This window comes from Hyla sarda, unplaced genomic scaffold, assembly GCF_029499605.1.
Source record: "Hyla sarda isolate aHylSar1 unplaced genomic scaffold, aHylSar1.hap1 scaffold_396, whole genome shotgun sequence".
NCBI lineage: Eukaryota > Metazoa > Chordata > Amphibia > Anura > Hylidae > Hyla > Hyla sarda.
In genome coordinates this window covers 23,649-49,185 of record NW_026610413.1, presented here as the reverse complement: position 1 = coordinate 49,185, position 25,537 = coordinate 23,649, and the positions used below count along the sequence as shown (strand labels likewise).

At 50.6% G+C, this 25,537-nt stretch overlaps 1 protein-coding gene across 1 annotated transcript in view; it reads left to right on the top strand.

The window, feature by feature from the left end:
- The window catches only part of LOC130332981 (glycogen [starch] synthase, liver-like), a 115,498-nt gene extending 89,961 nt beyond the window's left edge, over positions 1–25,537 (top strand). The window contains exons 11-16 of the mRNA XM_056553828.1: positions 1,876–1,989; positions 2,101–2,227; positions 7,731–7,826; positions 11,305–11,468; positions 11,848–11,928; positions 25,195–25,537. Of these exons, the coding sequence (XP_056409803.1) occupies positions 1,876–1,989; positions 2,101–2,227; positions 7,731–7,826; positions 11,305–11,468; positions 11,848–11,928; positions 25,195–25,416 (804 nt within the window). The 3' untranslated portion in view covers positions 25,417–25,537. The remainder of the gene's footprint in view (positions 1–1,875; positions 1,990–2,100; positions 2,228–7,730; positions 7,827–11,304; positions 11,469–11,847; positions 11,929–25,194) is intronic.

The following is a 25,537-nucleotide window of genomic DNA, read 5'->3' as shown; positions in this document are numbered from 1 at the left end:
CGTGTCCCTTATATTCAGCATGTCACTTATATCCAGCATGTCCCTTATATTTAGCGTGTCCCTTATATCCAGCGTATCCCTTATATCCAGCCTGTTCCTTATTGTATATGCAGCGTGCTTCCCCTTACATTCAGCATGTCCCTTATATTCAGCGTGTCCTTATATCCAGTGTGTCCCTTATATTCAGCGAGTCCCTTATATCCAGTGTGTCCCTTATATTCAGTGTGTCCCTTATATCCAGTGTGTCCCTTATATTCAGTATGTCCCTTATATCCAGCATGCCCACCTTTACATTCAGTGTGTCCCATATATCCGCCGTGTCCCTTATATCCAGCTTGTCCCTTATATTCAGCGTGTCCCTTACATCCAGCGTGTCCCCTATATCCAGCCTTTCCCCTTTATCCAGCGTGTCCCTTAAATCCAGCGTGTCCCCTATATCCAGCGTGTCCCTTATATTCAGCGCATCACCTATGTCTAGCGTGTCCCATATATCCAGCGTGTCCCTTATATTCAGCGTGTCCCTTATATTCAGCGTGTCCCTTACATCCAGCGTGTCCCTTATATTCAGCGTATCCCCTATATCCAGCGTGTCCCTTTTGTCTAGTGTGTCCCTTATATCCAGCGTGTCCCTTACATCCAGCGTGTCCCTTATATTCAGCGTGTCCCTTATATTCAGCGTGTCCCTTATATCCAGTGTGTCCCTTATATCCAGCGTGTCCCTTACATCCAGCGTGTCCCTTACATCCAGCGTGTACCTTATATTCAGCGTGTCTCTTATATTCAGCGTGTCTCTTATATTCAGCGTGTCCCTTACATCCAGTGTGTCCTTTATATTCAGTATGTCCCTTATATCCAGTGTGTCTCTTATATTCAGTGTGTCTCTTATATTCAGTGTGTCCCTTATATTCAGCGTGTCCCTTATATTCAGCGTGTCCCTTATATTCAATGTGTCCCTTATATCCAGCGTGTCCCTTATATTCAGTGTGTCCCTTATATCCAGTGTGTCCCTTATATCCAGTGTGTCCCTTATATCCAGTGTGTCCCTTATATCCAGTGTGTCCCTTATATTCAGTGTGTCCCTTATATCCAGTGTGTCCCTTATATCCAGTGTGTCTCTTGTATCCAGTGTGTCCCTTATATCCAGTGAGTCCCTTATATCCAGTGAGTCCCTTATATCCAGCGTGTCCCTTATATTCTGTGTGTCTCTTATATTCAGTGTGTCCCTTATATTCAGTATGTCCCTTATATCCAGCGTATCCCTTATATTCAGCGTGTCCCTTATATCCAGCGTGTCCCTTATATTCAGTGTGTCCCTTATATTCAGCGTGTCCCTTATATTCAGCGTGTCCCTTATATCCAGCGTGTATCTTATATCCAGTGTGTCCCTTATATCCAGTGTGTCCCTTATATTCAGCGTGTCCCTTATATCCAGTGTGTCTCTTATATCCAGTGTGTCCCTTATATCCAGTGTGTCTCTTATATCCAGTGTGTCCCTTATATTCAGCGTGTCCCTTATATCCAGCGTGTCCCTTATATTCAGCGTGTCTCTTATATTCAGCGTGTCCCTTATATCCAGTGTGTCCCTTATATCCAGCGTGTCCCTTATATTCAGCGTGTCCCTTATATCCAGCGTGTCTCTTATATTCAGCGTGTCCCTTATATCCAGCGTGTCTCTTATATTCAGCGTGTCCCTTATATTCAGCGTGTCCCTTATATTCAGCGTGTCTCTTATATTCAGCGTGTCCCTTATATCCTTTGTGTCTCTTATATTCAGCGTGTCCCTATATCCAGCGTGTCTCTTATATTCAGCGTGTCCCTTATATCCAGCGTGTCTCTTATATTCAGCGTGTCCCTTATATCCTTTGTGTCTCTTAGCGCCAGTCTCTTCCTCCGGTCACCACACACAACATGTTGGACGACTCCTCCGATCCCATCCTGAACACAGTGCGGCGGATCGGCCTCTTTAACAGCCGCACGGACAGAGTGAAGGTCGGTGACTGATTCCTGAACCTTGTCTGATTCTTTCCCCATATTGGGGTCCTGGATAATAGGACTTGGGAGTCCACAAGGGGACAGTCCTGACCTGTTTATGTCCCACAGGTGATCATCCACCCGGAGTTCCTCTCCTCCACCAGTCCCCTCCTGCCACTCGACTACGAGGAGTTTGTACGAGGCTGTCACCTGGGAGTCTTCCCATCATACTACGAGCCCTGGGGTTACACACCTGGTGAGTGGTGGTCCGGGGTATATACACCTGGTGAGTGGTGGTCCGGGGTATATACACCTGGTGAGAGGTGGTCCGGGGTATATACACCTGGTGAGCGGTGGTCCGGGGTATATACACCTGGTGAGCGGTGGTCCGGGGTATATACACCTGGTGAGTGGTGGTCCGGGGTATATACACCTGGTGAGTGGTGGTCTGTGGTATATACACCTGGTGAGTGGTGGTCTGGGGTATATACACCTGGTGAGTTGTGGTCCGGGGTATATACACCTGGTGAGTGGTGGTCCGAGGTATATACACCTGGTGAGTGGTGGTCCGGGGTATATACACCTGGTGAGTGGTGGTCCGGGGTATATACACCTGGTGAGTAGTGGTCCGGGGTATATACACCTATGAGCGGTGGTCCGAGGTATATACACCTGGTGAGCGGTGGTCCGGGGTATATACACCTGGTGAGAGGTGTTCCGGGGTATATACACCTTGTGAGTGGTGGTTCGGGATATATACACCTGGTGAGTGGTCATCCGGGGTATATACACCTGGTGAGTGGTGGTCCGAGGTATATACACCTGGTGAGTGGGGGTCCGGGGTATATACACCTGGTGAGTGGTGGTCCGGGGTATATACACCTGGTGAGTGATGGTCCGGGGTATATACACCTGGTGAGTGGTGGTCTGGGGTATATACACCTGGTGAGTTGTGGTCCGGGGTATATACACCTGGTGAGTGGTGGTCCGAGGTATATACACCTGGTGAGTGGTGGTCCGGGGTATATACACCTGGTGAGTGATGGTCCGGGGTATATACACCTGGTGAGTAGTGGTCCGGGGTATATACACCTGTGAGCGGTGGTCCGAGGTATATACACCTGGTGAGCGGTGGTCCGAGGTATATACACCTGGTGAGCGGTGGTCCGGGGTATATACACCTGGTGAGAGGTGTTCCGGGGTATATACACCTGGTGAGTGGTGGTTCGGGATATATACACCTGGTGTGTGGTCATCCGGGGTATATGCACCTGGTGAGTGGTGGTCATGGGTATATACACTTGGTGAGTGATGGTCCAGGATATATACACCTGGTGAGTGGTGGTCTGGGGTATATACACCCGGTGAGTTGTGGTCTGGGGTATATACACCTGGTGAGTGGTCATCCGGGGTATATGCACCTGGTGAGTGGTGGTCATGGGTATATACACTTGGTGAGTGATGGTCCAGGATATATACACCTGGTGAGTGGTGGTCTGGGGTATATACACCTGGTGAGTGGTGGTCATGGGTATATACACTTGGTGAGTGGAGGTCCGAGGTATATACACCTGGTGAGAGGTGGTCCGGGGTATATACACCTGGTGAGTGGTGGTTCGGGGTATATACACTTGGTGAGTGGTGGTCCGGGGTATATACACCTGGTGAATGGTGGTCCGGGGTATATACACCTGGTGAGTGGTGGTCATGGGTATATACACTTGGTGAGTAGTGGTCCGTGATATATACATCTGGTGAGTGGTCGTCCGGGGTATATGCATCTGGTGAGTTGTGGTCCGGGGTATATACACCAGGTGAGTGGTGGTCTGAGGTATATACACCTGGTAAGCGGTGGTCCGAGGTATATACACCTGGTGAGTGGTGGTCCGGGGTATATACACCTGGTGAGTGATGGTCCGGGGTATATACACCTGGTGAGTGGTGGTCCGGGGTATATACACCTGGTGAGTGGTGGTCAAAGTTATATACACCTGGTGACTGGTGGTCCGGGGTATATACACCTGATGAGTGGTGGTCCTCGATATATACACCTGGTGAGTGGTGGTCTGAGGAATATAAACCTGGTTAGTGGTGGTCCGAGTTATATACAGCTGGTGAGTGGTGGTTCGAGGTATATACACCTGGTGTGTGGTGGTCCGGGGTATATACATCTGGTGAGTGGTGGTCTGTGGTATATACACCTGGTGAGTGGGGGTCCAGGGTATATACACCTGGTGAGTGGTGGTCTGTGGTATATACACCTGGTGAGTGGGGGTCCAGGATATATACACCTGATGAGTGGTGGTTCGAGGTATATACACCTGGTGAGTTGTGGTCCGGGGTATATACACCTGGTGAGTTGTGGTCCGGGGTATATACACCTGGTGAGTGGTGGTCCGGGGTATATACACCTGGTGAGTTGTGGTCCGGGGTGTATACACCTGGTGAGTTGTGGTCCAGGGTATATACACCTGGTGAGCGGTGGTCCGGGGCATATACACCTGGTGAGTTGTGGTCCGGGGTATATACACCTGGTGAGTGGTGGTCCGGGGTATATACACCTGGTGAGTGGTGGTCCGGGGCATATACACCTGGTGAGTTGTGGTCCGGGGTATATACACCTGGTGAGTTGTGGTCCGGGGTATATACACCTGGTGAGTTGTGGTCCGGGTTATATACACCTGGTGAATGGTGGTCTGGGATATATACACCTGGTGAGTTGTGGTCCGGGGTATATACACCTGGTGAATGGTGGTTTGGGGTATATACACCTGGTGAGTTGTGGTCCGGGGTATATACACCTGGTGAATGGTGGTTTGGGATATATACACCTGGTGAGTTGTGGTCCGGGGTATATACACCTGGTGAGTTGTGGTCCGGGGTATATACACCTGGTGAATGGTGGTCTGGGATATATACACCTGGTGAGTGGTGGTCTGGGATATATACACCTGGTGAGTGGTGGTCTGGGTTATATACACCTGGTGAGTTGTGGTCCGGGGTATATACAACTGGTGAGTGGTGGTCTGAGGTATATACACCTGGTGAGTTGTGGTCCGGGGTATATACACCTGGTGAGTGGTGGTCCGGGGTATATACACCTGGTGAGTGGTGGTCCGGGATATATACACCTGGTGAGTGGTGGTCTGAGGTATATAAACCTGGTTAGTGGTGGTCCGAGTTATATACAGCTGGTGAGTGGTGGTTCGAGGTATATACACCTGGTGTGTGGTGGTCCGGGGTATATACATCTGGTGAGTGGTGGTCTGTGGTATATACACCTGGTGAGTGGGGGTCCAGGGTATATACACCTGGTGAGTGGTGGTCTGTGGTATATACACCTGGTGAGTGGGGGTCCAGGATATATACACCTGATGAGTGGTGGTTCGAGGTATATACACCTGGTGAGTTGTGGTCCGGGGTATATACACCTGGTGAGTTGTGGTCCGGGGTATATACACCTGGTGAGTGGTGGTCCGGGGTATATACACCTGGTGAGTTGTGGTCCGGGGTGTATACACCTGGTGAGTTGTGGTCCAGGGTATATACACCTGGTGAGCGGTGGTCCGGGGCATATACACCTGGTGAGTTGTGGTCCGGGGTATATACACCTGGTGAGTGGTGGTCCGGGGCATATACACCTGGTGAGTTGTGGTCCGGGGTATATACACCTGGTGAGTTGTGGTCCGGGGTATATACACCTGGTGAGTTGTGGTCCGGGTTATATACACCTGGTGAATGGTGGTTTGGGGTATATACACCTGGTGAGTTGTGGTCCGGGGTATATACACCTGGTGAATGGTGGTTTGGGATATATACACCGGTTGAGTTGTGGTCCGGGGTATATACACCTGGTGAGTTGTGGTCCGGGGTATATACACCTGGTGAATGGTGGTCTGGGATATATACACCTGGTGAGTGGTGGTCTGGGATATATACACCTGGTGAGTGGTGGTCCGAGGTATATACACCTGGTGAGTGGTGCTCTGGGTTATATACACCTGGTGAGTTGTGGTCCGGGGTATATACAACTGGTGAGTGGTGGTCTGAGGTATATACACCTGGTGAGTTGTGGTCCGGGGTATATACACCTGGTGAGTGGTGGTCCGGGGTATATACACCTGGTGAGTGGTGGTCCGGGGTATATACACCTGGTGAGTGGTGGTCCGGGGTATATACACCTGGTGAGTGGTGGTCCGGGGTATATACACCTGGTGAGTTGTGGTCCGGGGTATATACACCTGGTGAGCGGTGGTCCGGGGTATATACACCTGATGAGTGGTGGTCCGGGGTATATACACCTGGTGAGTTTTGGTCCGGGGTATATACACCTGGTGAGTTGTGGTCCGGGGTATATACACCTGATGAGTTGTGGTCTGGGGTATATACACTTGGTGAGTGGTCGTCTGGGGTGTATACACCTGGTGAGTAGTGGTCCGTGATATATACATCTGGTGAGTGGTGGTTCGAGGTATATACACCTGGTGAGTGGTGGTCTGGGGTATATACACCTGGTGAGTGGTGGTCCGGGGTATATACACCTGGTGAGTTGTGGTCTGGGTTATATATACCTGGTGAGTTGTGGTCCGGGTTATATACACCTGGTGAGTGGTGGTCTGGGGTATATACACCTGGTGAGTGGTGGTCTGAGGTATATACACCTGGTGAGTGGTGGTCAAAGTTATATACACCTGGTGACTGGTGGTCCGGGGTATATACACCTGATGAGTGGTGGTCCCTGATATATACACCTGGTGAGTGGTGGTCTGAGGTATATACACCTGGTTAGTGATGGTCCGAGTTATATACAGCTGGTGACTGGTGGTCCGGGGTATATACACCTGGTGAGTGGTGGTCCAGGGTATATACACCTGATAAGTTGTGGTCCGGGGTATATACACCTGGTGAGTTGTGGTCCGGGGTATATACACCTGGTGAGTTGTGGTCCGGGGTATATACACCTGATGAGTGGCGGTCCGGGGTATATACACCTGGTGAGCGGTGGTCCGGGCTATATACATCTGGTGAGTGATGGTCCGGGGTATATACACCTGGTGAGTTGTGGTCTGGGTTATATATACCTGGTGAGTTGTGGTCCGGGGTATATACACCTGGTGAGTGGTGCTCTGGGGTATATACACCTGGTGAGTGGTGGTCCGGGGTATATACACCTGGTGAGTTGTGGTCCGGGGTATATACACCTGGTGAGTTGTGGTCCGGGGTATATACACCTGGTGAGTTGTGGTCCGGGGTATATACACCTGGTGAATGGTGGTCCGGGATATATACACCTGATGAGTAGTGGTCTGGGCTATATACACCTGGTGAGTTGTGGTCCGGGGTATATACACCTGGTGAATGGTGGTCCGGGATATATACACCTGATGAGTAGTGGTCTGGGGTATATACACCTGGTGAGTTGTGGTCCGGGGTATATACACCTGGTGAGTTGTGGTCCGGGGTATATACACCTGGTGAGTTGTGGTCCGGGGTATATACACCTGGTGAGTTGTGGTCCGGGGTATATACACCTGGTGAGTTGTGGTCCGGGGTATATACACCTGGTGAGTGGTGGTCCGGGGTATATACACCTGGTGAGTTGTGGTCCGGGGTGTATACACCTGGTGAGTTGTGGTCCAGGGTATATACACCTGGTGAGCGGTGGTCCGGGGCATATACACCTGGTGAGTTGTGGTCCGGGGTATATACACCTGGTGAGTTGTGGTCCGGGGTCGGTGACTATCATTGGTCTCTTCCAGCTGAGTGCACCGTGATGGGGATCCCCAGCGTCACCACCAACCTCTCCGGATTTGGCTGCTTCATGCAGGAACACGTGGCTGACCCGGCGGCGTACGGTAAGAGACTCCTCCTTATTTCCTCTGTGCTTCTGTGGACTCCTCCTTATTTCCTCTGTGCTGCTGTGGACTCCTCCTTATTTCCTCTGTGCTTCTGTGGACTCCTCCTTATTTCCTCTGTGCTTCTGTGGACTTCTCCTTATTTCCTCTGTGCTGCTGTGGACTCCTCCTTATTTCCTCTGTGCTGCTGTGGACTCCTCCTTATTTCCTCTGTGCTGCTGTGGACTCCTCCTTATTTCCTCTGTGCTGCTGTGGACTCCTCCTTATTTCCTCTGTGCTGCTGTGGACTCCTCCTTATTTCCTCTGTGCTGCTGTGGACTCCTCCTTATTTCCTCTGTGCTGCTGTGGATTCCTCCTTATTTCCTCTGTGCTTCTGTGGACTCCTCCTTATTTCCTCTGTGCTGCTGTGGATTCCTCCTTATTTCCTCTGTGCTGCTGTGGACTTCTCCTTATTTCCTCTGTGCTTCTGTGGACTTCTCCTTATTTCCTCTGTGCTGCTGTGGACTCCTCCTTATTTCCTCTGTGCTGCTGTGGACTCCTCCTTATTTCCTCTGTGCTGCTGTAGATTCCTCCTTATTTCCTCTGTGCTGCTGTGGACTTCTCCTTATTTCCTCTGTGCTTCTGTGGACTTCTCCTTATTTCCTCTGTGCTGCTGTGGACTCCTCCTTATTTCCTCTGTGCTGCTGTGGACTCCTCCTTATTTCCTCTGTGCTGCTGTGGACTCCTCCTTATTTCCTCTGTGCTGCTGTGGACTCCTCCTTATTTCCTCTGTGCTGCTGTGGACTCCTCCTTATTTCCTCTGTGCTGCTGTGGATTCCTCCTTATTTCCTCTGTGCTGCTGTGGACTCCTCCTTATTTCCTCTGTGCTTCTGTGGACTCCTCCTTATGTGCTCTGTGCTGCTGTGGACTCCTCCTTATTTCCTCTGTGCTGCTGTGGACTCCTCCTTATTTCCTCTGTGCTGCTGTGGACTCCTCCTTATTTCCTCTGTGCTGCTGTGGACTCCTCCTTATTTCCTCTGTGCTTCTGTGGACTCCTCCTTATTTCCTCTGTGCTGCTGTGGACTCCTCCTTATTTCCTCTGTGCTTCTGTGGACTCCTCCTTATTTCCTGTGTGCTGCTGTGGACTCCTCCTTATTTCCTCTGTGCTGCTGTGGACTCCTCCTTATTTCCTCTGTGCTGCTGTGGACTCCTCCTTATTTCCTCTGTGCTGCTGTGGACTCCTCCTTATTTCCTCTGTGCTGCTGTGGACTCCTCCTTATTTCCTCTGTGCTGCTGTGGATTCCTCCTTATTTCCTCTGTGCTGCTGTGGATTCCTCCTTATTTCCTCTGTGCTGCTGTGGACTCCTCCTTCTTTCCTCTGTGCTGCTGTGGACTCCTCCTTCTTTCCTCTGTGCTGCTGTGGACTCCTCCTTATTTCCTCTGTGCTGCTGTGGACTCCTCCTTATTTCCTCTGTGCTGCTGTGGACTTCTCCTTATTTCCTCTGTGCTGCTGTGGACTCCTCCTTATTTCCTCTGTGCTTCTGTGGACTACTCCTTATTTCCTCTGTGCTGCTGTGGACTCCTCCTTATTTCCTCTCTGCTGCTGTGGACTTCTCCTTATTTCCTCTGTGCTGCTGTGGACTCCTCCTTATTTCCTCTGTGCTGCTGTGGACTCCTCCTTATTTCCTCTGTGCTGCTGTGGACTCCTCCTTATTTCCTCTGTGCTGCTGTGGACTCCTCCTTATTTCCTCTGTGCTTCTGTGGACTCCTCCTTATTTCCTGTGTGCTGCTGTGGACTCCTCCTTCTTTCCTCTCTGCTGCTGTGGACTTCTCCTTATTTCCTCTGTGCTGCTGTGGACTCCTCCTTATTTCCTCTGTGCTGCTGTGGACTCCTCCTTATTTCCTCTGTGCTGCTGTGGACTCCTCCTTATTTCCTCTGTGCTGCTGTGGACTCCTCCTTATTTCCTCTGTACTGCTGTGGACTCCTCCTTATTTCCTCTGTGCTGCTGTGGACTCCTCCTTATTTCCTCTGTGCTGCTGTGGACTCCTCCTTATTTCCTCTGTGCTGCTGTGGACTCCTCCTTATTTCCTCTGTGCTGCTGTGGATTCCTCCTTATTTCCTCTGTGCTGCTGTGGACTCCTCCTTATGTGCTCTGTGCTGCTGTGGACTCCTCCTTATTTCCTCTGTGCTGCTGTGGACTCCTCCTTATTTCCTCTGTGCTGCTGTGGACTCCTCCTTATTTCCTCTGTGCTGCTGTGGACTCCTCCTTATTTCCTCTGTGCTGCTGTGGACTCCTCCTTATTTCCTCTGTGCTGCTGTGGATTTCTCCTTATTTCCTCTGTGCTTCTGTGGACTTCTCCTTATTTCCTCTGTGCTGCTGTGGACTCCTCCTTATTTCCTCTGTGCTGCTGTGGACTCCTCCTTATTTCCTCTGTGCTGCTGTGGACTCCTCCTTATTTCCTCTGTGCTTCTGTGGACTCCTCCTTATTTCCTCTGTGCTTCTGTGGACTCCTCCTTATTTCCTCTGTGCTTCTGTGGACTCCTCCTTATTTCCTCTGTGCTTCTGTGGACTCCTCCTTATTTCCTCTGTGCTTCTGTGGACTCCTCCTTATTTCCTCTGTGCTGCTGTGGACTCCTCCTTATTTCCTCTGTGCTGCTGTGGACTCCTCCTTATTTCCTCTGTGCTGCTGTGGACTCCTCCTTATTTCCTCTGTGCTGCTGTGGACTCCTCCTTATTTCCTCTGTGCTTCTGTGGACTCCTCCTTATTTCCTCTGTGCTGCTGTGGACTCCTCCTTATTTCCTCTGTGCTGCTGTGGACTCCTCCTTATTTCCTCTGTGCTGCTGTGGACTCCTCCTTATTTCCTCTGTGCTGCTGTGGACTCCTCCTTATTTCCTCTGTGCTGCTGTGGACTCCTCCTTATTTCCTCTGTGCTGCTGTGGACTCCTCCTTATTTCCTCTGTGCTGCTGTGGACTCCTCCTTATTTCCTCTGTGCTGCTGTGGACTCCTCCTTATTTCCTCTGTGCTTCTGTGGACTCCTCCTTATTTCCTCTGTGCTTCTGTGGACTCCTCCTTATTTCCTCTGTGCTTCTGTGGACTCCTCCTTATTTCCTCTGTGCTGCTGTGGACTCCTCCTTATTTCCTCTGTGCTGCTGTGGACTCCTCCTTATTTCCTCTGTGCTGCTGTGGATTCCTCCTTATTTCCTCTGTGCTGCTGTGGACTCCTCCTTATGTGCTCTGTGCTGCTGTGGACTCCTCCTTATTTCCTCTGTGCTGCTGTGGACTCCTCCTTATGTGCTCTGTGCTGCTGTGGACTCCTCCTTATTTCCTCTGTGCTGCTGTGGACTCCTCCTTATTTCCTCTGTGCTGCTGTGGACTCCTCCTTATTTCCTCTGTGCTGCTGTGGACTCCTCCTTATTTCCTCTGTGCTGCTGTGGACTCCGCCCCCATTCTATACTGTAATAGACGTAGTTTAGGATTTATTTGGACGTTTTACAGGAATTTACATTGTGGACCGGAGATTCCGAGCCCCGGACGAGTCGTGTAATCAGCTGACACAGTTCCTCTATTCCTTCTGTCAGCAATCGCGGCGCCAAAGAATCATCCAGAGGAACCGCACAGAACGCCTGTCTGACCTGCTGGACTGGAGGTACCTGGGCCGGGTAAGCTACCGCCATAGCATGTGTATGGACACCGCACAGTACAACTTCTCTTATTTAGTATTTACAGAAACCGCACAGTACAACTTCTCTTCTTCTGTATGTACAGACACCGTACAGTATCACTTTTCTTATTCTGTATATATGGACACCGCACAGTATCACTTCTCTCATTCTGTATGTACACACTGCAGAGTACAACTTCTCTTATTCTCTATGTGCAGACACCCACAGTACAACTTCTCTTATTGAATATGTTCAGACACTGCACAGTATAACTTCTCTTATTGTATATGTAAAGATACTGCACAGTACAACTTGTCTGCTGGATGTGTACTTACAGATGTGTGCACAGTATAACTTCCTGTTTTCCTCTTTGCAGTTCTACATGCACGGCAGACACTTGGCTTTGTGTAGAATGTTTCCGGATAAGTTTGAGATGGAGCCAAGTGCACCTCCAAAGGTAAGAACGCTGCATCCGCACCAAACACAACACCGCAGGGAGCCTCCTGGTCCTAAAAGCAGAAGATCATAGGCAGTGGTGATCATAAGAGTAGAAGTCAAGCTGAATATAAGACTCAATAATGGGTCATGTCAAGGGTTAATCGTCTTCTCTCTGATTCCTCAGATTTTGTGGAGTCTCGGGGGTTAATCGTCTTCTCTCTGATTCCTCAGATTTTGTGGAGTCTCGGGGGTTAATCGTATCTGATTCCTCAGATTTTGTGGAGTCTCGGGGGTTAATCTTCTGCTCTCTGATTTCTCAGATTTTGTGGAGTCTCGGGGGTTAATCGTATCTGATTCTTCAGATTTTGTGGAGTCTCGGGGGTTAATCGTATCTGATTCTTCAGATTTTGTGGAGTCTCGGGGGTTAATCGTCTTCTCTCTGATTCCTCAGATTTCATGGAGTCTCAGGGGTTAATCGTCTCTGATTCCTCAGATTTCGTGGAGTCTCGGGGGTTAATCATCTTCTCTCTGATTCCTCAGATTTCATGGAGTCTCGGGGGTTAATCGTCTTCTTTGATTCCTCAGATTTTGTGGAGTCTCGGGGGTTAATCGTCTTCTCTGATTCCTCAGATTTTGTGGCGTCTCGGGGGTTAATCGTCTTATCTCTGATTCCTCAGATTTTGTGGAGTCTCGGGGGTTAATCGTCTTCTCTCTGATTCCTCAGATTTCATGGAGTCTCAGGGGTTAATCGTCTCTGATTCCTCAGATTTCGTGGAGTCTCGGGGGTTAATCATCTTCTCTCTGATTCCTCAGATTTCATGGAGTCTCGGGGGTTAATCGTCTTCTTTGATTCCTCAGATTTTGTGGAGTCTCGGGGGTTAATCGTCTTCTCTGATTCCTCAGATTTTGTGGAGTCTCGGGGGTTAATCATCTCTGATTCCTCAAAGTTCGTGGAGTCTCGGGGGTTAATCGTCTTCTCTTATCCTCAGATTTTGTGGAGTCTCGGGGGTTAATCGTCTTCTCTGATTCCTCAGATTTTGTGGCGTCTCGGGGGTTAATCGTCTTATCTCTGATTCCTCAGATTTTGTGGAGTCTCGGGGGTTAATTGTCTTCTCTCTGATTCCTCAGATTTCTTGGAGTCTCGGGGGTTAATCGTCTTCTCTCTGATTCCTCAGATTTTGTGGAGTCTCGGGGGTTAATCGTCTTCTCTCTGATTCCTCAGATTTTGTGGAGTCTCGGGGGTTAATCGTCTCTGATTCCTCAGATTTTGTGGAGTCTCGGGGGTTAATCGTCTTCTCTCTGATTCCTCAGATTTTGTGGAGTCTCGGGGGTTAATCGTCTTCTCTCTGATTCCTCAGAGTTCGTGGAGTCTCGGGGGTTAATCGTCTGATTCCTCAGATTTTGTGGAGTCTCGGGGGTTAATCGTCTCTGATTCCTCAGAGTTCGTGGAGTCTCGGGGGTTAATCGTCTGATTCCTCGGATTTTGTGGAGTCTCGGGGGTTAATCGTCTTCTCTCTGAATCCTCAGTTCGTGGAGTCTCGGGGGTTAATCGTCTGATTCCTCAGATTTTGTGGAGTCTCGGGGGTTAATCGTCTCTGACTCCTCAGATTTTGTGGAGTCTCGGGGGTTAATCGTCTGATTCCTCAGATTTTGTGGAGTCTCGGGGGTTAATCGTCTTCTCACTGATTCCTCAGAGTTCGTGGAGTCTCGGGGGTTAATCGTCTCTGATTCCTCAGATTTTGTGGAGTCTCGGGGGTTAATTGTCTTCTCTCAGTAAATCACATTTTATTGCTTCGGATCGATGTCGTCATACACTGCGCGGCGGCGCCCCCTACCACCGTAATTCATGTTTAAATTAGCAATAAATGTGATAAATGGCGCGGGCGATAGCGATACTATATGTGATACCCTATGTATCCGATCCCCATCCATACTCTGGGTTATGCTCCAGCGCTGCACTCACTGTTCTGCCAGCAGGTAATACAGATGTATGTGCAGGAAGTGCTGGGAGCATACCCCACAATGTCACCCTACGGGTACTGAAGAGACAGGAAGTGCTGGGAGCATACCCCACAATGTCAGTGTACAGGTACTGAAGAGACAGGAAGTGCTGAGAGCATACCCCACAATGTCACAGTGCAGGTACTGAAGAGACAGGAAGTGCTGAGAGCATACCCCACAATGTCACCGTACAGGTACTGAAGAGACAGGAAGTGCTGGGAGCATACCCCACAATGTCACCCTACAGGTACTGAAGAGACAGGAAGTGCTGAGAGCATACCCCACAATGTCACCGTACAGGTACTGAAGAGACAGGAAGTGCTGAGAGCATACCCCACAATGTCAGTGTACAGGTACTGAAGAGACAGGAAGTGCTGGGAGCATACCCCACAATGTCACCCTACAGGTACTGAAGAGACAGGAAGTGCTGGGAGCATACCCCACAATGTCACCCTACAGGTACTGAAGAGACAGGAAGTGCTGAGAGCATACCCCACAATGTCACCGTACAGGTACTGAAGAGACAGGAAGTGCTGAGAGCATACCCCACAATGTCAGTGTACAGGTACTGAAGAGACAGGAAGTGCTGGGAGCATACCCCACAATGTCACCCTACAGGTACTGAAGAGACAGGAAGTGCTGAGAGCATACCCCACAATGTCACCCAACAGGTACTGAAGAGACAGGAAGTGCTGAGAGCATACCCCACAATGTCACCCTACAGGTACTGAAGAGACAGGAAGTGCTGAGAGCATACCCCACAATGTCAGTGTACAGGTACTGAAGAGACAGGAAGTGCTGAGAGCATACCCCACAATGTCACCCAACAGGTACTGAAGAGACAGGAAGTGCTGAGAGCATACCCCACAATGTCAGTGTACAGGTACTGAAGGGACAGGAAGTGCTGAGAGCATACCCCACAATGTCACCGTACAGGTACTGAAGAGACAGGAAGTGCTGGGAGCATACCCCACAATGTCACCCTACGGGTACTGAAGAGACAGGAAGTGCTGGGAGCATACCCCACAATGTCAGTGTACAGGTACTGAAGAGACAGGAAGTGCTGGGAGCATACCCCACAATGTCACCCTACGGGTACTGAAGAGACAGGAAGTGCTGGGAGCATACCCCACAATGTCAGTGTACAGGTACTGAAGAGACAGGAAGTGCTGAGAGCATACCCCACAATGTCACCGTACAGGTACTGAAGAGACAGGAAGTGCTGAGAGCATACCCCACAATGTCACAGTGCAGGTACTGAAGAGACAGGAAGTGCTGAGAGCATACCCCACAATGTCACCGTACAGGTACTGAAGAGACAGGAAGTGCTGGGAGCATACCCCACAATGTCACCCTACAGGTACTGAAGAGACAGGAAGTGCTGAGAGCATACCCCACAATGTCACCGTACAGGTACTGAAGAGACAGGAAGTGCTGAGAGCATACCCCACAATGTCAGTGTACAGGTACTGAAGAGACAGGAAGTGCTGGGAGCATACCCCACAATGTCACCCTACAGGTACTGAAGAGACAGGAAGTGCTGGGAGCATACCCCACAATGTCACCCTACAGGTACTGAAGAGACAGGAAGTGCTGAGAGCATACCCCACAATGTCACCGTACAGGTACTGAAGAGACAGGAAGTGCTGAGAGCATACCCCACAATGTCAGTGTACAGGTACTGAAGAGACAGGAAGTGCTGGGAGCATACCCCACAATGTCACCCTACAGGTACTGAAGAGACAGGAAGTGCTGAGAGCATACCCCACAATGTCACCCAACAGGTACTGAAGAGACAGGAAGTGCTGAGAGCATACCCCACAATGTCACCCTACAGGTACTGAAGAGACAGGAAGTGCTGAGAGCATACCCCACAATGTCAGTGTACAGGTACTGAAGAGACAGGAAGTGCTGAGAGCATACCCCACAATGTCACCCAACAGGTACTGAAGAGACAGGAAGTGCTGAGAGCATACCCCACAATGTCAGTGTACAGGTACTGAAGGGACAGGAAGTGCTGAGAGCATACCCCACAATGTCACCGTACAGGTACTGAAGAGACAGGAAGTGCTGGGAGCATACCCCACAATGTCACCCTACGGGTACTGAAGAGACAGGAAGTGCTGGGAGCATACCCCACAATGTCAGTGTACAGGTACTGAAGAGACAGGAAGTGCTGGGAGCATACCCCACAATGTCACCCTACGGGTACTGAAGAGACAGGAAGTGCTGGGAGCATACCCCACAATGTCAGTGTACAGGTACTGAAGAGACAGGAAGTGCTGAGAGCATACCCCACAATGTCACCCTACAGGTACTGAAGAGACAGGAAGTGCTGAGAGCATACCCCACAATGTCAGTGTACAGGTACTGAAGAGGCAGGAAGTGCTGAGAGCATACCCCACAATGTCACAGTGCAGGTACTGAAGAGACAGGAAGTGCTGGGAGCATACCCCACAATGTCACCCAACAGGTACTGAAGAGACAGGAAGTGCTGAGAGCATACCCCACAATGTCACCCAACAGGTACTGAAGAGACAGGAAGTGCTGGGAGCATACCCCACAATGTCACCCAACAGGTACTGAAGAGACAGGAAGTGCTGAGAGCATACCCCACAATGTCACAGTGCAGGTACTGAAGAGACAGGAAGTGCTGGGAGCATACCCCACAATGTCACCCTACAGGTACTGAAGAGACAGGAAGTGCTGAGAGCATACCCCACAATGTCACCCAACAGGTACTGAAGAGACAGGAAGTGCTGGGAGCATACCCCACAATGTCACCCAACAGGTACTGAAGAGACAGGAAGTGCTGAGAGCATACCCCACAATGTCACAGTGCAGGTACTGAAGAGACAGGAAGTGCTGGGAGCATACCCCACAATGTCACCCAACAGGTACTGAAGAGACAGGAAGTGCTGAGAGCATACCCCACAATGTCACCCTACAGGTACTGAAGAGACAGGAAGTGCTGAGAGCATACCCCACAATGTCACCCTACGGGTACTGAAGAGACAGGAAGTGCTGGGAGCATACCCCACAATGTCACCGTACAGGTACTGAAGAGACAGGAAGTGCTGGGAGCATACCCCACAATGTCACAGTACAGGTACTGAAGAGACAGGAAGTGCTGGGAGCATACCCCACAATGTCACCCTACAGGTACTGAAGAGACAGGAAGTGCTGAGGGCATACCCCACAATGTCACCCTACAGGTACTGAAGAGACAGGAAGTGCTGAGGGCATACCCCACAATGTCACCGTACAGGTACTGAAGAGACAGGAAGTGCTGAGAGCATACCCCACAATGTCAGTGTACAGGTACTGAAGAGACAGGAAGTGCTGAGAGCATACCCCACAATGTCAGTGTACAGGTACTGAAGAGACAGGAAGTGCTGAGAGCATACCCCACAATGTCAGTGTACAGGTACTGAAGAGACAGGAAGTGCTGGGAGCATACCCCACAATGTCACCCTACAGGTACTGAAGAGACAGGAAGTGCTGGGAGCATACCCCACAATGTCAGTGTACAGGTACTGAAGAGACAGGAAGTGCTGAGAGCATACCCCACAATGTCGCCCTACAGGTACTGAAGAGACAGGAAGTGCTGGGAGCATACCCCACAATGTCAGTGTACAGGTACTGAAGAGACAGGAAGTGCTGAGAGCATACCCCACAATGTCAGTGTACAGGTACTGAAGAGACAGGAAGTGCTGAGAGCATACCCCACAATGTCAGTGTACAGGTACTGAAGAGACAGGAAGTGCTGGGAGCATACCCCACAATGTCACCCTACAGGTACTGAAGAGACAGGAAGTGCTGAGAGCATACCCCACAATGTCACCCAACAGGTACTGAAGAGACAGGAAGTGCTGAGAGCATACCCCACAATGTCACAGTGCAGGTACTGAAGAGACAGGAAGTGCTGGGAGCATACCCCACAATGTCACAGTGCAGGTACTGAAGAGACAGGAAGTGCTGGGAGCATACCCTACAATGTCACCCTACAGGTACTGAAGAGACAGGAAGTGCTGAGAGCATACCCCACAATGTCACAGTGCAGGTACTGAAGAGACAGGAAGTGCTGGGAGCATACCCCACAATGTCACCCTACAGGTACTGAAGAGACAGGAAGTGCTGGGAGCATACCCCACAATGTCACCCTAGAGGTACTGAAGAGACAGGAAGTGCTGAGAGCATACCCCACAATGTCACCCTACAGGTACTGAAGAGACAGGAAGTGCTGAGAGCATACCCCACAATGTCAGTGTACAGGTACTGAAGAGACAGGAAGTGCTGGGAGCATACCCCACAATGTCAGTGTACAGGTACTGAAGAGACAGGAAGTGCTGGGAGCATACCCCACAATGTCAGTGTACAGGTACTGAAGAGACAGGAAGTGCTGAGAGCATACCCCACAATGTCACCGTACAGGTACTGAAGAGACAGGAAGTGCTGGGAGCATACCCCACAATGTCACCCTACAGGTACTGAAGAGACAGGAAGTGCTGGGAGCATACCCCACAATGTCAGTGTACAGGTACTGAAGAGACAGGAAGTGCTGAGAGCATACCCCACAATGTCACCCTACGGGTACTGAAGAGACAGTAAGTGCTGGGAGCATACCCCACAATGTCACCCAACAGGTACTGAAGAGACAGGAAGTGCTGGGAGCATACCCCACAATGTCAGTGTACAGGTACTGAAGAGACAGGAAGTGCTGGGAGCATACCCCACAATGTCACCCTACAGGTACTGAAGAGACAGGAAGTGCTGGGAGCATACCCCACAATGTCAGTGTACAGGTACTGAAGAGGCAGGAAGTGCTGGGAGCATACCCCACAATGTCAGTGTACAGGTACTGAAGAGACAGGAAGTGCTGAGAGCATACCCCACAATGTCACCGTACAGGTACTGAAGAGACAGGAAGTGCTGGGAGCATACCCCACAATGTCAGTGTACAGGTACTGAAGAGACAGGAAGTGCTGAGAGCATACCCCACAATGTCACCGTACAGGTACTGAAGAGACAGGAAGTGCTGGGAGCATACCCCACAATGTCACCCTACGGGTACTGAAGAGACAGGAAGTGCTGGGAGCATACCCCACAATGTCAGTGTACAGGTACTGAAGAGACAGGAAGTGCTGAGAGCATACCCCACAAGGTCACCCTACGGGTACTGAAGAGACAGGAAGTGCTGGGAGCATACCCCACAATGTCACCCTACAGGTACTGAAGAGGCAGGAAGTGCTGGGAGCATACCCCACAATGTCACCCTACAGGTACTGAAGAGACAGGAAGTGCTGGGAGCATACCCCACAATGTCAGTGTACAGGTACTGAAGAGACAGGAAGTGCTGAGAGCATACCCCACAATGTCAGTGTACAGGTACTGAAGAGACAGGAAGTGCTGGGAGCATACCCCACAATGTCACCCTACAGGTACTGAAGAGACAGGAAGTGCTGGGAGCATACCCCACAATGTCAGTGTACAGGTACTGAAGAGGCAGGAAGTGCTGGGAGCATACCCCACAATGTCAGTGTACAGGTACTGAAGAGACAGGAAGTGCTGAGAGCATACCCCACAATGTCACCGTACAGGTACTGAAGAGACAGGAAGTGCTGGGAGCATACCCCACAATGTCAGTGTACAGGTACTGAAGAGACAGGAAGTGCTGAGAGCATACCCCACAATGTCACCGTACAGGTACTGAAGAGACAGGAAGTGCTGGGAGCATACCCCACAATGTCACCCTACGGGTACTGAAGAGACAGGAAGTGCTGGGAGCATACCCCACAATGTCAGTGTACAGGTACTGAAGAGACAGGAAGTGCTGAGAGCATACCCCACAAGGTCACCCTACGGGTACTGAAGAGACAGGAAGTGCTGGGAGCATACCCCACAATGTCACCCTACAGGTACTGAAGAGGCAGGAAGTGCTGGGAGCATACCCCACAATGTCACCCTACAGGTACTGAAGAGACAGGAAGTGCTGGGAGCATACCCCACAATGTCAGTGTACAGGTACTGAAGAGACAGGAAGTGCTGAGAGCATACCCCACAATGTCAGTGTACAGGTACTGAAGAGACAGGAAGTGCTGAGAGCATACCCCACAATGTCAGTGTACAGGTACTGAAGAGACAGGAAGTGCTGAGAGCATACCCCACAATGTCACCCTACAGGTACTGAAGAGACAGGAAGTGCTGGGAGCATACCCCACAATGTCACAGTACAGGTACTGAAGAGACAGGAAGTGCTGGGAGCATACCCCACAATGTCAGTGTACAGGTACTGAAGAGACAGGAAGTGCTGGGAGCATACCCCACAATGTCACAGTACAAGTACTGAAGAGACAGGAAGTGCTGAGAGCATACCCCACAATGTCACCCTACAGGTACTGAAGAGACAGGAAGTGCTGGGAGCATACCCCACAATGTCAGTGTACAGGTACTGAAGAGACAGGAAGTGCTGAGAGCATACCCCACAATGTCACCGTACAGGTACTGAAGAGACAGGAAGTGCTGGGAGCATACCCCACAATGTCACCGTACAGGTACTGAAGAGACAGGAAGTGCTGGGAGCATACCCCACAATGTCACCCTACGGGTACTGAAGAGACAGGAAGTGCTGGGAGCATACTCCACAATGTCACCCAACAGGTACTGAAGAGACAGGAAGTGCTGGGAGCATACCCCACAATGTCAGTGTACAGGTACTGAAGAGACAGGAAGTGCTGGGAGCATACCCCACAATGTCACCCTACAGGTACTGAAGAGACAGGAAGTGCTGGGAGCATACCCCACAATGTCAGTGTACAGGTACTGAAGAGACAGGAAGTGCTGAGAGCATACCCCACAATGTCAGTGTACAGGTACTGAAGAGACAGGAAGTGCTGAGAGCATACCCCACAATGTTAGTGTACAGGTACTGAAGAGACAGGAAGTGCTGAGAGCATACCCCACAATGTCAGTGTACAGGTACTGAAGAGACAGGAAGTGCTGAGAGCATACCCCACAATGTCACCCTACAGGTACTGAAGAGACAGGAAGTGCTGAGAGCATACCCCACAATGTCACCCTACAGGTACTGAAGAGACAGGAAGTGCTGGGAGCATACCCCACAATGTCACAGTACAGGTACTGAAGAGACAGGAAGTGCTGGGAGCATACCCCACAATGTCAGTGTACAGGTACTGAAGAGACAGGAAGTGCTGAGAGCATACCCCACAATGTCACCCTACAGGTACTGAAGAGACAGGAAGTGCTGAGAGCATACCCCACAATGTCACCGTACAGGTACTGAAGAGACAGGAAGTGCTGGGAGCATACCCCACAATGTCACAGTACAGGTACTGAAGAGACAGGAAGTGCTGGGAGCATACCCCACAATGTCAGTGTACAGGTACTGAAGAGACAGGAAGTGCTGGGAGCATACCCCACAATGTCACAGTACAAGTACTGAAGAGACAGGAAGTGCTGAGAGCATACCCCACAATGTCACCCTACAGGTACTGAAGAGACAGGAAGTGCTGGGAGCATACCCCACAATGTCAGTGTACAGGTACTGAAGAGACAGGAAGTGCTGGGAGCATACCCCACAATGTCAGTGTACAGGTACTGAAGAGACAGAAAGTGCTAAGAGCATACCCCACAATGTCACCCAACAGGTACTGAAGAGACAGGAAGTGCTGAGAGCATACCCCCACAATATCACCCTACAGGTACTGAAGAGACAGGAAGTGCTGAGAGCATACCCCCACAATGTCACCCAACAGGTACTGAAGAGACAGGAAGTGCTGAGAGCATACCCCCACAATGTCACCCAACAGGTACTGAAGAGACAGGAAGTGCTGAGAGAGCATACCCCACAATGTCACCGTACAAGTACTGAAGAGACAGAAAGTGCTGGGAGCATACCCCACAATGTCACAGTACAAGTACTGAAGAGACAGGAAGTGCTGGGAGCATACCCCACAATGTCACCGTACAGGTCCTGAAGAGACAGGAAGTGCTGGGAGCATACCCCACAATGTCACCCTACAGGTACTGAAGAGACAGGAAGTGCTGAGAGCATACCCCACAATGTCACCGTACAGGTCCTGAAGAGACAGGAAGTGCTGAGAGCATACCCCCACAATGTCACCCTACAGGTACTGAAGAGACAGGAAGTGCTGAGAGCATACCCCACAATGTCACCCTACAGGTACTGAAGAGACAGGAAGTGCTGAGAGCATACCCCACAATGTCACCCTACGGGTACTGAAGAGACAGGAAGTGCTGAGAGCATACCCCACAATGTCACCCTACAGGTACTGAAGAGACAGGAAGTGCTGGGAGCATACCCCACAATGTCAGTGTACAGGTACTGAAGAGACAGGAAGTGCTGGGAGCATACCCCACAATGTCACAGTACAGGTACTGAAGAGACAGGAAGTGCTGGGAGCATACCCCACAATGTCACCCTACAGGTCCTGAAGAGACAGGAAGTGCTGGGAGCATACCCCCAATGTGACCGTACAGGTACTGAAGAGACAGGAAGTGCTGGGAGCATACCCCACAATGTCACAGTACAGGTACTGAAGAGACAGGAAGTGCTGAGAGCATACCCCACAATGTCACCCAACAGGTACTGAAGAGACAGGAAGTGCTGAGAGCATACCCCCACAATGTCACCCAACAGGTACTGAAGAGACAGGAAGTGCTGAGAGCATACCCCCACAATGTCACCCAACAGGTACTGAAGAGACAGGAAGTGCTGAGAGCATACCCCCACAATGTCACCGTACAGGTACTGAAGAGACAGGAAGTGCTGAGAGCATACCCCACAATGTCACAGTACAAGTACTGAAGAGACAGGAAGTGCTGGGAGCATACCCCACAATGTCAGTGTACAGGTACTGAAGAGACAGGAAGTGCTGGGAGCATACCCCACAATGTTACCGTACAGGTCCTGAAGAGACAGGAAGTGCTGAGAGCATACCCCACAATGTCACCGTACAGGTCCTGAAGAGACAGGAAGTGCTGAGAGCATACCCCACAATGTCACCCTACAGGTACTGAAGAGACAGGAAGTGCTGAGAGCATACCCCACAATGTCACCCTACAGGTACTGAAGAGACAGGAAGTGCTGAGAGCATACCCCACAATGTCACCCTACGGGTACTGAAGAGACAGGAAGTGCTGAGAGCATACCCCACAATGTCACCCTACAGGTACTGAAGAGACAGGAAGTGCTGGGAGCATACCACACAATGTCACAGTACAAGTACTGAAGAGACAGGAAGTGCTGGGAGCATACCCCACAATGTCAGTGTACAGGTACTGAAGAGACAGGAAGTGCTGGGAGCATACCCCACAATGTTACCGTACAGGTCCTGAAGAGACAGGAAGTGCTGAGAGCATACCCCACAATGTCACCGTACAGGTCCTGAAGAGACAGGAAGTGCTGAGAGCATACCCCACAATGTCACCCTACAGGTACTGAAGAGACAGGAAGTGCTGAGAGCATACCCCACAATGTCACCCTACAGGTACTGAAGAGACAGGAAGTGCTGAGAGCATACCCCACAATGTCACCCTACGGGTACTGAAGAGACAGGAAGTGCTGAGAGCATACCCCACAATGTCACCCTACAGGTACTGAAGAGACAGGAAGTGCTGGGAGCATACCCCACAATGTCAGTGTACAGGTACTGAAGAGACAGGAAGTGCTGGGAGCATACCACACAATGTCACAGTACAGGTACTGAAGAGACAGGAAGTGCTGGGAGCATACCCCACAATGTCACCCTACAGGTCCTGAAGAGACAGGAAGTGCTGGGAGCATACCCCCAATGTGACCGTACAGGTACTGAAGAGGCAGGAAGTGCTGGGAGCATACCCCACAATGTCACCGTACAGGTACTGAAAGACTGGAAGTGCTGGGAGCATACCCCACAATGTCACCGTACAGGTCCTGAAGAGGCAGTAAGTGCTGGGAGCATACCCCACAATGTCACCGTACAGGTCCTGAAGGGACAGGAAGTGCTGGGAGCATACCCCACAATGTCAGTGTACAGGTACTGAAGAGACAGGAAGTGCTGGGAGCATACCCCACAATGTCACCCTACAGGTACTGAAGAGGCATGAAGTGCTGGGAGCATACCCCACAATGTCACCCTACAGGTACTGAAGAGACAGGAAGTGCTGGGAGCATACCCCACAATGTCACAGTGCAGGTACTGAAGAGACAGGAAGTGCTGGGAGCATACCCCACAATGTCACCCTACAGGTACTGAAGAGACAGGAAGTGCTGGGAGCATACCCCACAATGTCACAGTACAGGTACTGAAGAGACAGGAAGTGCTGGGAGCATACCCCACAATGTCACCCTACAGGTCCTGAAGAGACAGGAAGTGCTGGGAGCATACTCCCAATGTGACCGTACAGGTACTGAAGAGGCAGGAAGTGCTGGGAGCATACCCCACAATGTCACCGTACAGGTACTGAAAAGACTGAAAGTGCTGGGAGCATACCCCACAATGTCACCGTACAGGTCCTGAAGAGACAGGAAGTGCTGGGAGCATACCCCACAATGTCACCGTACAGGTCCTGAAGAGGCAGTAAGTGCTGGGAGCATACCCCACAATGTCACCGTACATGTCCTGAAGGGACAGGAAGTGCTGGGAGCATACCCCACAATGTCATCATACAGGTCCTGAAGAGACAGGAAGTGCTGGGAGAATACCCCACAATGTCACCGTACAGGTCCTGAAGAGGCAGTAAGTGCTGGGAGCATACCCCACAATGTCACCGTACATGTCCTGAAGGGACAGGAAGTGCTGGGAGCATACCCCACAATGTCACCGTACAGGTACTGAAGAGGCAGGAAGTGCTGGGAGCATACCCCACAATGTCACCGTACAGGTACTGAAGAGACAGGAAGTGCTGGGAGCATACCCCACAATGTCACTGTCATCTCCTGCTCTATGTTGTCAGCCATTACAGGAAAGGCTGACGGTAACAATGCTCAGCACTATATGGTCACTGACCCGGACCTGAGGAGATCCAGAAGGGAGACTCCTGAGGTTAGCTTGTTACTTTGGACAGGCTGGCCCAGATGATACCCTAACCTACTCCTTACTCTGCTAGAAGGCCTGTCAGCTTTACTCCTGTCCCTAAAGCTTTCACTCATTTAGGTTTTAACCCTGGGACCCCTGAGCCACCCGCACAGGGTTTATAGTAGATATAGGAGACCCCGCTCCGGGACACCACAATCATAATCTATGTCTTTTTCTGTTTATAGACGGAAGGATTCCGATACCCCCGCCCGTCCTCGGTGCCCCCCTCTCCATCAGTGTCCCAGCCCTCCAGCCCCCATGAGAGTGAAGATGAAGAAGAGGAGGATGAGGAGCATTACGATGAGGATGAGGAGGCGGAGAGGGATCGTCAGAACATCAAGTCCACGTTCGCCCTCGGCCCAGTGTCTCGGGGGAAGAAGAAAAAACATGGAGAATACAGGAACTGATATCTTCTGTGTTATATAGTGTAGTGCTGCCCCCCTGTGGCAGGGCTGATAGTGCTCCCTATAGGTTATAGATATGGCTGTTATGTCTGATGTGTATGTGGTCACAAAATAGTTAAACCTT